The sequence below is a fragment of the Tiliqua scincoides genome, chromosome 3 (genome assembly GCF_035046505.1).
Source record: "Tiliqua scincoides isolate rTilSci1 chromosome 3, rTilSci1.hap2, whole genome shotgun sequence".
In the NCBI taxonomy this organism is placed as follows: domain Eukaryota; kingdom Metazoa; phylum Chordata; class Lepidosauria; order Squamata; family Scincidae; genus Tiliqua; species Tiliqua scincoides.
The window spans coordinates 236428501-236443224 of record NC_089823.1 but is presented as its reverse complement, the minus strand read 5'-3'; the positions used below and the strand labels follow the sequence as shown (position 1 = coordinate 236443224).

General features: G+C 47.2%; 1 protein-coding gene across 3 annotated transcripts in view; it reads right to left on the bottom strand.

The window, feature by feature from the left end:
• The window catches only part of CAPN10 (calpain 10), a 31430-nt gene extending 17544 nt beyond the window's left edge, over positions 1–13886 (bottom strand). For all 3 annotated transcript variants that reach the window (XM_066620303.1, XM_066620306.1, XM_066620305.1), the window contains exons 1-5: positions 13804–13886; positions 8445–8503; positions 6757–6960; positions 5941–6072; positions 448–644 (exon numbers count right to left, since the gene is read on the bottom strand). In XM_066620303.1, the coding sequence (XP_066476400.1) occupies positions 448–644; positions 5941–6072; positions 6757–6900 (473 nt within the window). In that variant the 5' untranslated portion in view covers positions 6901–6960; positions 8445–8503; positions 13804–13886. The remainder of the gene's footprint in view (positions 1–447; positions 645–5940; positions 6073–6756; positions 6961–8444; positions 8504–13803) is intronic.
• Between the last annotated feature and the right edge of the window lie 838 nt (positions 13887–14724).

The window sequence follows — 14724 nt, the reverse complement described above, 5'->3', positions numbered from 1 at the left end:
TTCAAACTAGGCACACTGTTCAACCAAGGAGCAAAATTATTTGAAGGACAGATTCATATCCACCCTTCTCGTGACCTATACTATACTGACAAATGATGTACATCAGTAAAAACCACTAATTATTATTGCAACATCAGTAATAATCACTGAATTATTACAATATTAAGAATATTTATATTCCACTTTTCCACAAAAAACTTCACAAAGCAGTTTACAGAGAAAATTAAATAGCTAAATAGCTTCCTGTCCTGTCGATTGTGAGCCAAAAGGGCTCACAATCGAAAAAACTGCAGACGAATACCAGCAGACAGCTGGCATGAAGGGGGACAGACTCTTCCCCTGCTAAATATAAGAGGAGCACCACCTGAAGAGAGCATCTTTTCCCAGTTAACAGTACACACATATACACACAATTTACAGCCACTTCCAGGACTGCCATTCACATACTTGGCATAGGCCTTTTCCAAGAGGGGAAGCCAAAAAACATCTTCCGTCTGGCACTGCGAAAAACAGAGTTTTCCTCCAAGGCAAGGCAGACGATCATCTACGGTGACCTCCACCCAGTGTCCAAACTGCCAGATTCGACAAGTGAAGCAGCCTCTATATTTCTCATCCCTCCAGTTGGGCTGACCTGGAGGTATTACCTGTCAAGACAGAACAGTAGCAGTCAGCACAAATGGAAGATTTTTGTTTGGGGGGGGGGGAGAATGAATAGGCATTGGGTTTTATATTCTACATTTGTGGCTAGCCATGCAAGTGAAGAATCAGCATGCAACATTCCTTAGTGAACTAGTCCTTATGGCAGATTTAATTAATATAACTAAGGGAACAAGCCTAACCAGGTCTACTCAGAAATAAGTCCTATTTTGTTCAATGGGTCTTACTATCAGGAAAGTGTGGTTAGGATTGCAGCCTTAGATCATGACAATGAAAGAAATTCCCAAGAAGCTTGGAGAGGGAGGTGTATGTGGTTTCTGGAAAGGAAGAACCATGTTTTGAAGCAGGTCTGTTCAAACTGTCATCAATTGATATGCTCTGATATGCCAGGAGGTGTTGGCAAAGAGAGACGAGACTGAGCATGCTGGAGAAACGGGGGAGGGGGGTGAGTGGCAGTGAGAAGATGTGGCTGAAACAAGGTCACATCCCAGTGCAGGATTCACTGAGGTGCGGGGGGGGGGGGGGGAGAGAGAGAGAGAGACAGAGAATGGAACTGACTCTGGACTTTGGAAGGTGGGGAAGAGGGAGGGGTGGGGAGGGGCAGTAAGAGGGGTTAACTGCAATTATGATGGGGAGATGTGTGTGCAAGAGGGGAGGAGGTGGGGTGGGGGGAAGAAAAGCATCACTTGCCTGCTGATTTATTCAAGAGAGTGCAACCAAGCCTCTGTACGTCTACTCAGAAGTAAGCCCCATTATAGGTAAGTGTGGATAGGATTGGGGCCCATACCCTTAAAGCCAAAGCCTTGCCAGGGGAGGCAATGCAGACAGGGTCACTTTGGGGCATTGCTGGCAAGGAAAAGGGTCTCTCCAGGATCCTTCCCAGCCAGCTGCTTCTGGCTCCTACCTGCTTCCACCTTCAGGCTCACTCTCACTCATTCCTGGCTCTCCGCGCTCGCCCTCACTCCCTCCACATTCTGCCCTGCTCTTCCAGGCTTCTCTAGCTGCCTGGCTGGTTGCCCAATTAGCACGCGGGGCACGCACCAGCAACAGCAGGAGTTTTTCTCCTGCTACCACATGAGGCTGCAAGCCTCCCCTGCGTGCAGCTGCTTCTGCCACCACCGCCTGACTCCTTGGCCCACAGCACACCTGAGGCAGCCTTACGGCACACCAGTGTCCCATGGCGCAGCGGTTGAAAACCCCTGCCTTGTGGCTTCAGAGAGAATATGGGAACCACACTTGAGGACCCGGCTGAGGAATATGCAATCTTCTGTACTCACCCAAACCAAAGACCTTAACCAAATCTGAATCCCAAACAGAGTTCAGAGAGGATTTTTTAACAAAGAACTGAGCCCAAACCTCAAATCTCTTGGTTGCCTTGAACCAAAGCCCTATACACAGAAGCAAAAAAAGGGAGGGAACAATCACCTCAGCTTTTAATTGAGCATAAGAACATAAGAACAGCCCCACTAGATCAGGCCATAGGTCCATCTAGTCCAGCTTCCTGTATCTCACAGCGGCCCACCAAATGCCCCAGGGAGCACACCAGATAACAAGAGACCTGCATCCTGGTGCCCTCCCTTGCATCTGACACAGCCCATTTCTAAAAACAGGAGGTTTCACAAACACATCATGGCTTGTAACCCCTGATGGATTTTTCCTCCAGAAACTTGTCCAATCCCCTTTTAAAGGCATCTAGGCTAGACGCCAGCACCACATCCTGTGGCAAGGAGTTCCACAGACCAACCACACGCTGAGTAAAGAAATATTTTCTTTTGTCTGTCCTAACCCGCCCAACACTCAATTTTAGTGGATGTCCCCTGGTTCTGGTATTATGTGAGAGTGTAAAGAGCATCTCCCTATCCACTCTGTCCATCCCCTGCATAATTTTGTATGTCTCAATCATGTCCCCCCTCAGGTGTCTCTTTTCTAGGCTGAAGAGGCCCAAACGCTGTAGCCTTTCCTCATAAGGAAGGTGCCCCAGTCCAGTAATCATCTTAGTTGCTCTCTTTTGCCCCTTTTCCATTTCCACTATGTCCTTTTTGAGATGTTGCAACCAGAACGGGACACAATACTCCAGGTGTGGCCTTACCATCAATTTGTACAATTGCATGAATAAATGTTTCTATCCCATTGCATGCATTTTTGTTTGTAAAATTTTTCAGAAAAAACAACTATTTGAGAGAAAATATTTATGACTTCACAGATTTTCACAAGAAAAAAAGTTTGATATCATTTTGTCTATGTTATCTTATGCAAAAGATAATGTGATAAGAGGAACAGAGCATTTGAAATTTGGGGTACAGAGTTTCAAAGAGAAAGGAAGGTCAGTTATGAAACAAACATTAAAAGAACAATTACTAACACTTTAATGATATAAAAAGAAAGTTCAGGGCTGCTGCAGACATAATACTGTCAACTGTTTAGTCCTTCCTTCCCTTCTGCAGTCAGCCATCACATTCACAGATGTTATTCAGGGTTAGAGCAAACCAGGGCTTGCAAAACCTGGAATCCAAAACCAGTTTGAAGCTATTATCTTTTCCCTCCTCCTCCTTTTGTTCACCTCCTTGACTCTTTGAATAAATTACAGATTTATTTTGATTTAGTAGACATTCCTCCACCAGGACAAATTGCAGTTCTATGAAGAGGGACAAACAGATGCACAAACAGATGTGGTGCCCTGGGCAGGAATGGAGTGACATCACGTGACATGATGATGTCACATGTCACTTTGGGAAGCAACAGAAGCAAGTACCCATGCTTGCAGCCGTGGCTGGGGTGAAATTGCCCTAGCCACGACTGTGAGCACCCAGGCGGCAGGCTCTCCTGTCACTTCTCTTCCCTTTCCTGTGTCACTCCCAGGATCTGTCCTGGGACCAGTGCTTTTCAACCTCTTCATAAATGACCTGGAGACAGGGTTGAGCAGTGAAGTGGCTAAGTTTGCAGATGACACCAAACTTTTCCGAGTGGTAAAGACCAGAAGTGATTGTGAGGAGCTCCAGAAGGATCTCTCCAGACTGGCAGAATGGGCAGCAAAATGGCAGATGCGCTTCAATGTCAGTAAGTGTAAAGTCATGCACATTGGGGCAAAAAATCAAAACTTTAGATATAGGCTGATGGGTTCTGAGCTGTCTGTGACAGATCAGGAGAGAGATCTTGGGGTGGTGGTGGACAGGTCGATGAAAGTGTCGACCCAATGTGCGGTGGCAGTGAAGAAGGCCAATTCTATGCTTGGGATCATTAGGAAGGGTATTGAGAACAAAACGGCTAGTATTATAATGCCGTTGTACAAATCGATGGTAAGGCCACACCTGGAGTATTGTGTCCAGTTCTGGTCGCCGCATCTCAAAAAAGACATAGTGGAAATGGAAAAGGTGCAAAAGAGAGCGACTAAGATGATTACGGGGCTGGGGCACCTTCCTTATGAGGAAAGGCTACGGCGTTTGGGCCTCTTCAGCCTAGAAAAGAGACGCCTGAGGGGGGACATGATTGAGACATACAAAATTATGCAGGGGATGGACAGAGTGGATAGGGAGATGCTCTTTACACTCTCACATAATACCAGAACCAGGGGACATCCACTAAAATTGAGTGTTGGGTGGGTTAGGACAGACAAAAGAAAATATTTCTTTACTCAGCGCGTGGTCGGTCTGTGGAACTCCTTGCCACAGGATGTGGTGCTGGCGTCTAGCCTAGACGCCTTTAAAAGGGGATTGGACGAGTTTCTGGAGGAAAAATCCATTATGGGGTACAAGCCATGATGTGTATGCGCAACCTCCTGATTTTAGGAATGGGTTAAGTCAGAATGCCAGATGTAGGGGAGAGCACCAGGATGAGGTCTCTTGTTATCTGGTGTGCTCCCTGGGGCATTTGGTGGGCCGCTGTGAGATACAGGAAGCTGGACTAGATGGGCCTATGGCCTGATCCAGTGGGGCTGTTCTTATGTTCTTATGTTCTCAAGTCAGGAAACAATGGGAGCAAGCACTTGCAGCTGGGGCAAAATCACCAAGCCATGGCTCTGAGCACCCAGGCAGCAGGTGCTCCTGTCACTTCCCAGTTTGGGAAGCGACAGGAGCCTGCCGACGCTTGCAGCTGGGGCAAAATCAACTGACTGGCTGCTGAGAAGGGACTTGTACACCAATCACTTCCCCAGTTGGAAGCTACTGGAGCCTGCGCAAGCTCTCAGCATTCAGTTTGGCAATTTTTCCCTAGCCATTACTGTGAGGGCATGTGCATTCCAATAGCTTCCCAACTAGAAAAGCAAATTGAAGTGCACACGCTGGCACCCACCTCAAACTGAGGTCCAGGGCAGATACGCCCCTGGGGACTAGGAATCTCTAAGCAGGAACCCTCAGCAAACACAACAGCCACGATCTGGGAGAGTGGAAGTCATGACAGATGAAGTGGTATTAAACCAATATAGTTTGATGTACAGATACAGGTATAACGTAATTATCCACAGATTTTTCTTCCGTAGTTTTATTTCAATGTGATGAGAAGCACCCTTTAAATCAAAGACTTTTAACAATAGCCATATTAATGGGGGAGAGGGCAGCTGGTAGACAACCCATCAATCATTCTCTCTCCAGGCACTCAGAACAGCCAGGCAAGTGACCCCTCCCCCTTCCCCCTGAGCACACAAAAGAATGCATGTCATTATCACCCCCTCCATTCTTTCCCTGTGCTGGGCTCCTGGGGAAGGGAGGGTTTGCTGCCTCAGAGTGAAGCCTTTCTAAGAGCCTGGAAAGAGACCGATTGCCTCTGTCGGCATTACAAAAGGTCAGCAAGGTCATTTTTAAATCACTGAGCTAAAGGACATTGTTTTTTAAATGGATTTGCTTTAGCGTGATTTTTGCCATACATGTGAGTTCTGGGAATGGAACCCTCAAGAATAAGGAGGCTCAACCTATATACTCCAATAATATTCAAGTTAATCTGTCTTCCAGCTGTAGGCAGTGACCCTCCCTTAGATACCTTCCATACTATTTCTATCCCTCATAACCAAGCAGGCTCTTGCTCCTTCACAGACTGATTGTATGAACACAGCTCTCTTGCCCAGACTCCAGCAGCTTTACACTTCTGCAAAGCCAGCCCACCCAAGGTTCCCATAAACTCTTTCCAGTCAGATGCCAAGAAATTATTATGATTTACAGAACCTCTTATGCTGCACCTAGATGTGTCACCATATCACATTTGCTGCTGCCAGAAAGATACAATCCATCCAGATCTTGCAATAAAAATTGGTTCAGTTGGGACACAGAGCACAACACGCTTGCATTCCTGTACCTTTGCTAACAGATATTTACTCTTCTGCAAAGCAGCACAAGCACATAGGAACCAGCAGTCTCCCAGCATCCCTTGCTTGACTTGCCACTCATATTGATTGTCTGAAAATAATCGAGGTGTTGAACAAATCTCCTGATAGAGAAAAAGAAAGGCAAAGGTTTAAACAAACAAAAAAACAGAACAGTACAGTTTACTGTCCACCAAAAGAGAGAGAGATAACAAACCAAATTTCAGGATAAAAACAATGAAAGCCTGGGATTCAGCCTGAAGCAGTTTCTTAAAATGGATTGATTCTTTTGCTCCAACTGTATCACACAATCACCAAATCATAATGCCATTTGCGCAGAATTACAGGACAAACCAACACCCAAAATTAACAACCACCTATTTTGACAACTTAAGCACTCATGCCAACATGTGATGTTGTGGGTTGTTGAGCCGCCCTGGGTCCCTTTTAGGGAGAAGAGCGGGATACAAATAAAGTTTATTATTATTTATTTATTATTTACCCATGCTGAATATTGTGTTTCACTGTTCTTCTTATGTTTGTTCAGAGAATACCTTCTCCTCTGAACAAACTTAAGAATACTGAAACACAGCATTTTATGAGGACACACAACAGCCTGCAGCAAGAGACTGATAACTGCAAAGATAAATGCACATAAAGCAGTTGAGAAGCCAAGTTCACAAGGCTGATGAACAACCCAAGCAGAAATTAATTTAAAAACTTGTGACATATGAGAAATTTTTACAACTACTCACTAGCTACTCAAGTGCTAAGGTTTTGCCAAAACAGCCCATACATTAGAAACAAACCTGAGGTCTCAACCAACAAATCTCCCCTCTGAAATGAGCCAGTGGAGTAGAGTAGTTAAAAAAGAGAGAATCATCGTTGGCAGGAAACGCGAGATCCTTGTAAAGTTCTCTCTTCTGATCCGACAGTACTCTGTCTCCCAGCATCTTCGACAAAAAATGAAGCACTTGCCACTACTTCAGAAACTGCAAGGCTTTGATGTAAACCTGTAAAACATATTAGGAGACCAAAAAAATACCAATTACCACCACAGTTATTCGTGCAGTTGCTTAAGATAATACAAGACAGTGGCATAGCTAATGATTGTGTAGCTAATGATTGTGTAGCTCAAAATGATGCCCCGAAAGTGATGTCACAACCAGAAGTGGCATCACAGCTGGGCTTTCAAAAAAGTGAAAATCAGGGAAAAACCTGCCTCCTTCCCCAGAAGCTGGCCACCCACATGCCTCCCCCCAGATGCACAGCAAAGGTAACTATCTGCTACCTGGGGTCAAAGAAGATTTTGTAGCCCCCCCCCCCAAAAAAAAAATCAAATTTCATTAAGTAAATAAATAAAAACCTAACCTTATTGGTTAGAGGCACTATGCTGAGGTGAAGAGGGACAATTACTCTCCCCCTGCTAAATATAAGAGGAGCACCACTTGAAAAAGAGCCTCTTTACCCAGTTAGCAGGAGTAACTGTATTATGATACATGGCAATGAGAGCTGAATCATATTAACACCTTATTGGTTCCATGCTGTATCATAACATCTCACTGGCAATCTCAGAACAATCAGTCTCACAGGTCAGTTTTGACCTGTGAGACGGAGTTAAAAACATCCACTTTTTGTTACATAAGGTAGTTGTGTTTTCATTTTCTGGTTAATTGGCCATAACTTTTGATAGAATACTGATATTCCAACGGGGTTTGTTTCATTGCATTATGCATTAAATTACATTTTCAATGATATATGTATAACGTGATAGTATTATTCGTACATACCAAAGTTTTTTACAATTTTGGTCACTAGTTTCAAGCTCAGCTTGTTGCCTCCCTAAAGCTTGCTGTCCAGTACAACTGCTACCCCTTGCACTCCCTTAGCTACGCCACTGATACAAGAAAAGACAGACTGATGGGAATGAGTTGGAATGAATCAGTGCAGGACAAAAAGGGATGTCTCGCTCATAACACTGGAACTCGGGGTCACCCAGTAAAACTGACTAACAAAATAAAGTACAGATACTTCTTCCTGCAATGCATAGTTAACATACCATAGTATAAGAACTACTCAAATTCATGAAATCTATTCGCAGTGAGTAGCCATGAAAGCTAAATGGAGCCTCCATGGTCAAGGGAAGTTTACATGAGAAACTGGGAGCAGACCACAGGAGAGGGCTGTTACTTTCATGCTCTGCTTGCAGGGACAACACAGGCATCTGGCTGGTTGCTGGGAAAACAGTACATAGGATAGCATGGATCTTGGCCTGATCAAGCAGGAATCTGCTGATGTTCTTAAGGAAGAAAGTTCAAGGGCCTTCAGGAGGAGGGTATTACTTAGAGTTATAGGGTCATTAGAAAAGACAGGCCTGCAGTCCACCCAGTGGCCACAGGCCAGAGAAGCTGAAGAAGCAAGGAGAACACTTGCTTCTGAGATGGAGAATACTCCACCCCCTGCTGCCCCAGTTGATATGGAAAAGTATGTTGCTTACCATGCCTGCTCTCTCAGTCACCTTGAGCTAAAATCTTCTTCAGGCACTGCAGCTACCACCTGGAGGTAATCACATAGTATAAATCAGAAAAAGGGGCAGAGAATAATCTATTTGTATGGAGAGAACATCAGAGACTAAACAATCAAGAGAGTAAGGAATGCTTATGTTTACAGGGGGTGTCAAAATTCTGCACCAAATTCTGCCACAAGTTGAATTCTAGAGCCAACTTAAGATATGCAAATTATGAACAGTTTTCTCTCCTGTAGCACAATGGTTTCTGCCTCTGCCAATTACAATCTGGGGTGGGTAGAGAGGCACAAAAAGCCTGATCTCTGACGCCTGGCAATCTCATTCTGAAGCATCTGGCTGCAACCTGACTGATGATTTTAGGTATGCTTTGGAGTTTTGTGTTTTCACCCATCCACCCCAAATGCATTTTTTCCTTAATTAAAAGCCACCTTAGAAAGCAACAAATAGGAACAGAAGAATGATGGAAGGGGAGGGTCTGCCTAACCTTACCCCCTCCTGCCAGTACTGGCTAAGAGGTTGAGCTGAGAATCAGGACTTCTCTGGTTTGCATCTCACTCCTGTGAGAAGTTCATCAGATGGCCTTAGGTAAACCATTCCCAGTACACTAATATGCCATGGCACACTGGTTGAACTTTGCTGCCTTAAAGGGTTGTCGTAAGGACAACAACAAGACAATGCACACTTAGAAACTGCTTTACCACTGTTAAGAATTAATCCACCAAAAATCATTTCCCAGCTGCTTTTTTCATCTACTGCAGGGGTGCCCATACCCCGGCCCAGGGCGGCTTGCGGCCCTTGGGGGCTCCCAATCCGGCCCGCGGGGAGCCCCCAGTCTCCAATGAGCCTCTGGCCCTCCAGAGACTTGCTGGAGCCTGTGCTGGCCTGGTGCAACTGCTCTCAGCGTAAGGATGACTATTTGACCTCCCACCAGAGCTGTGGGACGAGGGCTCCCTCCACTACTTACTACTTATTTCACGTCTGTGGTGCAGCAGCAAAGGAAAGGTTGGCCTTGCTTTGTACAAGGCCTTTTATAGGCCTTGAGCTACTGCAAGACCTACATTCATTCATGTAAGTTCTATCTCACTTGCTGGGGTGAGAGAAGCTATGAGCCAGTGGTTGCTCTTTTGTGCTTATTTATTTATTTATTTATTTATTTATTTATTTATTTATTATTTCCCACCTTTCCACCCTGCTTAAGTGCCTCAAGGCAGCTTACAAGATAATATCTCAATACAATGAAATCAATGCTAAAAGCATTAATTTAAACAGGAGTGAAGTATGACAGAAACATATAGGCCTGACTAGAATTTTAACCACTTGGCCAACTGTTGGAACTAGAAGAGACAAAGCCAGAAAACAATTCCCACTGAGCCCTTTCATCCACTAATTATCCTGATTGTGCTGTCAGAGTGCACACTCATCAATGGGGTAGTGTTCCATCCAGAGCAAACAGTGATCAAGGGGGTCTCAATCAGACTAGGACTGCACAAGCCATGCTGCTGACTGAAGCAGCTTGCCAAATGCTCCTCCCCTCACATCTCTAATGTGCCAGTCTCTGCTCCTCTCACTCCCTGACAGAGCACAAGAGGAAGCTGTGGAGGAGAGTGGAGATACTCTAGCCCAGGGCTGTCCAAACTTTTTGGCAGAAGGGCCAAATCATCTCTCTGACACTGTGTCAGGGGCTGGGGAAAAAGAATTAATTTACATTTCAAATATATTAGAGATGGAACTTATATGAATGAATGAAGGTCTTGCAATAGCTCAAGGCCTATAAAAGGCCTTGCACAAAGCAAGGCCAACCTTTCCTTCGCTGCCGCTTGGGCTCAGAACAGAGCCAAGACTCAGCCCAGCATCTCGCTCCAGTCCATGGCTGTGCCACTGCGGCCCTATAAGTGAGCACAGACTGAGGGCAGGGTAACAAATAATGGACATTACTTCCAACAAGGAAAGTTAGTTTGCATATGCTTAGTGGCACTATGTGCTGATGCTCCAAATCCCAGCTTTTGAGGGGGAAAAAAAAAGCTTTTGCAATGGAAAAGGTCACATTCCCATGAGGACTCGCGTTTCTGCCCAAACTCCCTTTTCACAGCAAAACTGAAAAGTGAGTTAGTCTTACCCTCTGTTATGTCTTATAACCTAATGGGGAACTTTCTCAGGCAAAAGCCATTCCTTCAAATACACCAGACCACAAGCTCATCTCATCCTGCTTCCTGTCCCCCACAGCGGTCAGCCCACAGGGAGCTCACAAGGGGGCGGCATGAAAGGTAAATGCCCACCACAGCCTCCACCCACATTGTCTAACCCCAGCACCTGGCACTTCGAAGTACACTGTTCCTGAACATGGAGGGTTCATTCCATGATCGCGCTTCTGTGGGCTGATCTGCCTCCATGAACGTGTCTGATCCCCCCTTTAAAAAGCCACCTTTGAACCAGTGGCCACCATCAACACTCCTTGAGCATGCATTCTGCGACTTCAGACCAGGGCCTATGAAAGGGGGGGCAGCTGGGATGAGCGGTGGGTGGGGAGGCAGGTGAGGCAGCGCCTCCCCACCAGAGTCCTTCAAAAAGCACCACTGCTGCTGTGTGAGGTGCTCAAGCACTCTCAACCCGCCAGAGAAGCGGTTGGCCCTCTGGATGGTGAGGGAGGGAAAGGGGAGATAAAAGGAGACTTGGAGATGGCAGAGAAATTAAATGAGTTCCTTGCATCTGTCTTCACGGCAGAAGACCTCGGGCAGATACCGCTGCCCGAACGGCCCCTCCTGACCAAGGAGTTAAGTCAGATAGAGGTTGAAAGAGAAGATGTTTCAGACCTCATTGATAAATTAAAGATCAATAAGTCACCGGGCCCTGATGGCATCCACCCAAGAGTTATTAAGGAATTGAAGAATGAAGTTGCAGACCTCTTGACTAAGGTATGCAACTTGTCCCTCAAAACGGCCATGGTGCCAGAAGATTGGAGGATAGCAAATGTCACGGCTATCTTTAAAAAGGGAAAGGGGGGGACCCGGGAAACTATAGGCCGCTCAGCCTAACATCCATACTGGGTAGAATGGTGGAATGCCTCATCAAAGATAGGATCTCAAAACACATAGACAAACAGGCCTTGCTGAGGGAGAGTCAGCATGGCTTCTGTAAGGGTAAGTCTTGCCTCACGAACCTTATAGAATTCTTTGAAAAGGTCAACAGGCATGTGGATGCGGGAGAACCCGTGGACATTATACATCTGGACTTTCAGAAGGCGTTTGACACGGTCCCTCACCAAAGACTACTGAAAAAACTCCACAGTCAGGGAATTAGAGGACAGGTCCTCTCCTGGATTGAGAACAGGTTGGAGGCCAGGAAGCAGAGAGTGGGTGTCAATGGGCAATTTTCACAATGGAGAGAGGTGAAAAGTGGTGTGCCCCAAGGATCTGTCCTGGGACCGGTGCTTTTCAACCTCTTCATAAATGACCTGGAGACAGGGTTGAGCAGTGAGGTGGCTAAGTTTGCAGACGACACCAAACTTTTCCGAGTGGTGAAGACCAGAAGTGATTGTGAGGAGCTCCAGAAGGATCTCTCCAGAGTGGCAGAATGGGCAGCAAAATGGCAGATGCGCTTCAATGTCAGTAAGTGTAAAGTCATGCACATTGGGGCAAAAAATCAAAACTTTAGATATAGGCTGATGGGTTCTGAGCTGTCTGTGACAGATCAGGAGAGAGATCTTGGGGTGGTGGTGGACAGGTCGATGAAAGTGTCGACCCAATGTGCGGCGGCAGTGAAGAAGGCCAATTCTATGCTTGGGATCATTAGGAAGGGTATTGAGAACAAAACGGCTAGTATTATAATGCCGTTGTACAAATCTATGGTAAGGCCACACCTGGAGTATTGTGTCCAGTTCTGGTCGCCGCATCTCAAAAAAGACATAGTGGAAATGGAAAAGGTGCAAAAGAGAGCGACTAAGATGATTATGGGGCTGGGGCACCTTCCTTATGAGGAAAGGCTACGGCGTTTGGGCCTCTTCAGCCTAGAAAAGAGACGCCTGAGGGGGGACATGATTGAGACATACAAAATTATGCAGGGGATGGACAGAATGGATAGGGAGATGCTCTTTACACTCTCACATAATACCAGAACCAGGGGACATCCACTAAAATTGAGTGTTGGGCGGGTTAGGACAAACAAAAGAAAATATTTCTTTACTCAGCGTGTGGTCGGTCTGTGGAACTCCTTGCCACAGGATGTGGTGATGGCGTCTAGCCTGGACGCCTTTAAAAGGGGATTGGACAAGTTTCTGGAGGAAAAATCCATTATGGGGTACAAGCCATGATGTGTATGCGCAACCTCCTGATTTTAGAAATGGGTTATGTCAGAATGCCAGATGCAAGGGAGGGCACCAGGATGAGGTCTCTTGTTATCTGGTGTGCTCCCTGGGGCATTTGGTGGGCCGCTGTGAGATACAGGAAGCTGGACTAGATGGGCCTATGGCCTGATCCTGTGGGGCTGTTCTTATGTTCTTATGTTAACCCAAGTGCTTCGCTCCTAGCTTGAGTGTGCTTGAGCACCAAACATGGTGATGGCACTTTTCAAAAGACTTCGGTGGTGAGGCTCTGCCTCATCTCACAGAGCAATGGTGCTTTTCGAAGGACTCCAGTGGGGAGGCTCACCTGCCTTCCAACCCACCACACGTCCCTGGAGTGCAGGGGATAAACAGTATCCAGACCTAGGGTGCGAAAGGGGGCCCAGGTGCCCCCTTTGCATGGGGCTTCCAAAATTCCTGGGATCTTACATTTCCAATCTCACCAGAAAGCTCATGAGAGGGAGCTGCGAGGGGCACATCACACCAGGCTGTGAGGTAAAAAGAGTGTGCAGGAGGAGGGTGTCAAAGGGGGGGGGAGAAAAATTTTGTGGGATCTCAGAAAATGTTTGCACATACTGTGCGGAGGCTATAACTGCGCATTTTGTGTCAGGCTCCATAGTTGTATATTGTGTATATGTTGTACATCCTCTATATATTAACATTTGTAGCAAGAATGATCCAGTGGATAAGTGGGGGTCAAAGGACATTTGTGCCCCCTGATCAAATTCCTATCAGAGGCCCTGGGGCAGACCACCCTCACCCCCCCACCCTGAGGTGAGGGGACCCTTCCCCCCACACCCTGAGGTGAGGGGCTGAGGGGACCCCTCCCCCCGCCCTGATTCATCTTCACACACCTCCCTCCAGGCACGCCAGACAAAGCCGGCTCTCCAGCTCGCCTCCCATTTGCTCCCACCACCCCACCTGCATGAGAGAGGAGAGGCCACCTGTGGTCCCCCACGCCCCCCCCCCGAGCTGCACCCCTGCCAGTCCCACCTGCCATCAGGACTCCTGCAGCCAGAGCATCGCCTCAGCCAACCCCAAGGAAGGGCCTCAGGTGCCCGCGATGTCGCTGCCACCAATCACAGACGCGCCTCCCCGCCCCCGCAGTGCTCCCCTGCAAAAAACTACCCTTCCCATCAGGCGCCGCGGTCGACAAGAGGGTAGCCACCCAGCACGCCTTGCGGAAAAGGGAACTACATGTTCCAGCATGCTCTTCAGTACAATCCTTTGGGGGCACGCCCGCGCCACCTGCCTATAGCAAGCTGACCATGGCGAAAGGGCGTGGTCAGGAAGGCGCTTCTGCAGGAGGGTTGGCGCATGCGTGGTTAGAATAGGAGGCCAGGGGAAATAGGGTGGCCAGACAGAGTGGTCTCTACCCTGAATACATTGCTGCCCAGCCCACAGGTGCACACATTTCATCCCTGTTGCGCATATGCAACGTTGGGCAGAAATGTCTTAAGCATTGCATAGAAGAGGGAATTTGGGCAGGTGCAGCTTTTTAAGCCTTCCATTGTGGAACTGCACCTGACCAAGTCCCTTCTAGACTGCACTCTGCCTGCCCCACTTTGCACCTGGTCACACCTGTCTATTCCCACCTGGCCTGAGAGGCAGCATGGAACAGCCTCTGTTGCACTTCTCACTCACCACCTTCTGCCACAGCACTGCTGTCACCTAGCCAAGGCAGGGCTTGCTATCACCTGTGGAGGGAAAATCCACCACTATTTATGGACAGTCTCTGTGACTAGGGATGTGGGTGCTCGCGCACCTCCCACAGCCATGACACTTTTTTAAGTACTCCAGTGGGGAGGCTCTGCCTCACCTGCCTCCCCACCCACCACACATCCCTGACTTAACAGATCAGGAACAGTAACTGGGCTTCTCAGGGGAATGGAAAGTGTGCCCTCCTGCCCTCAG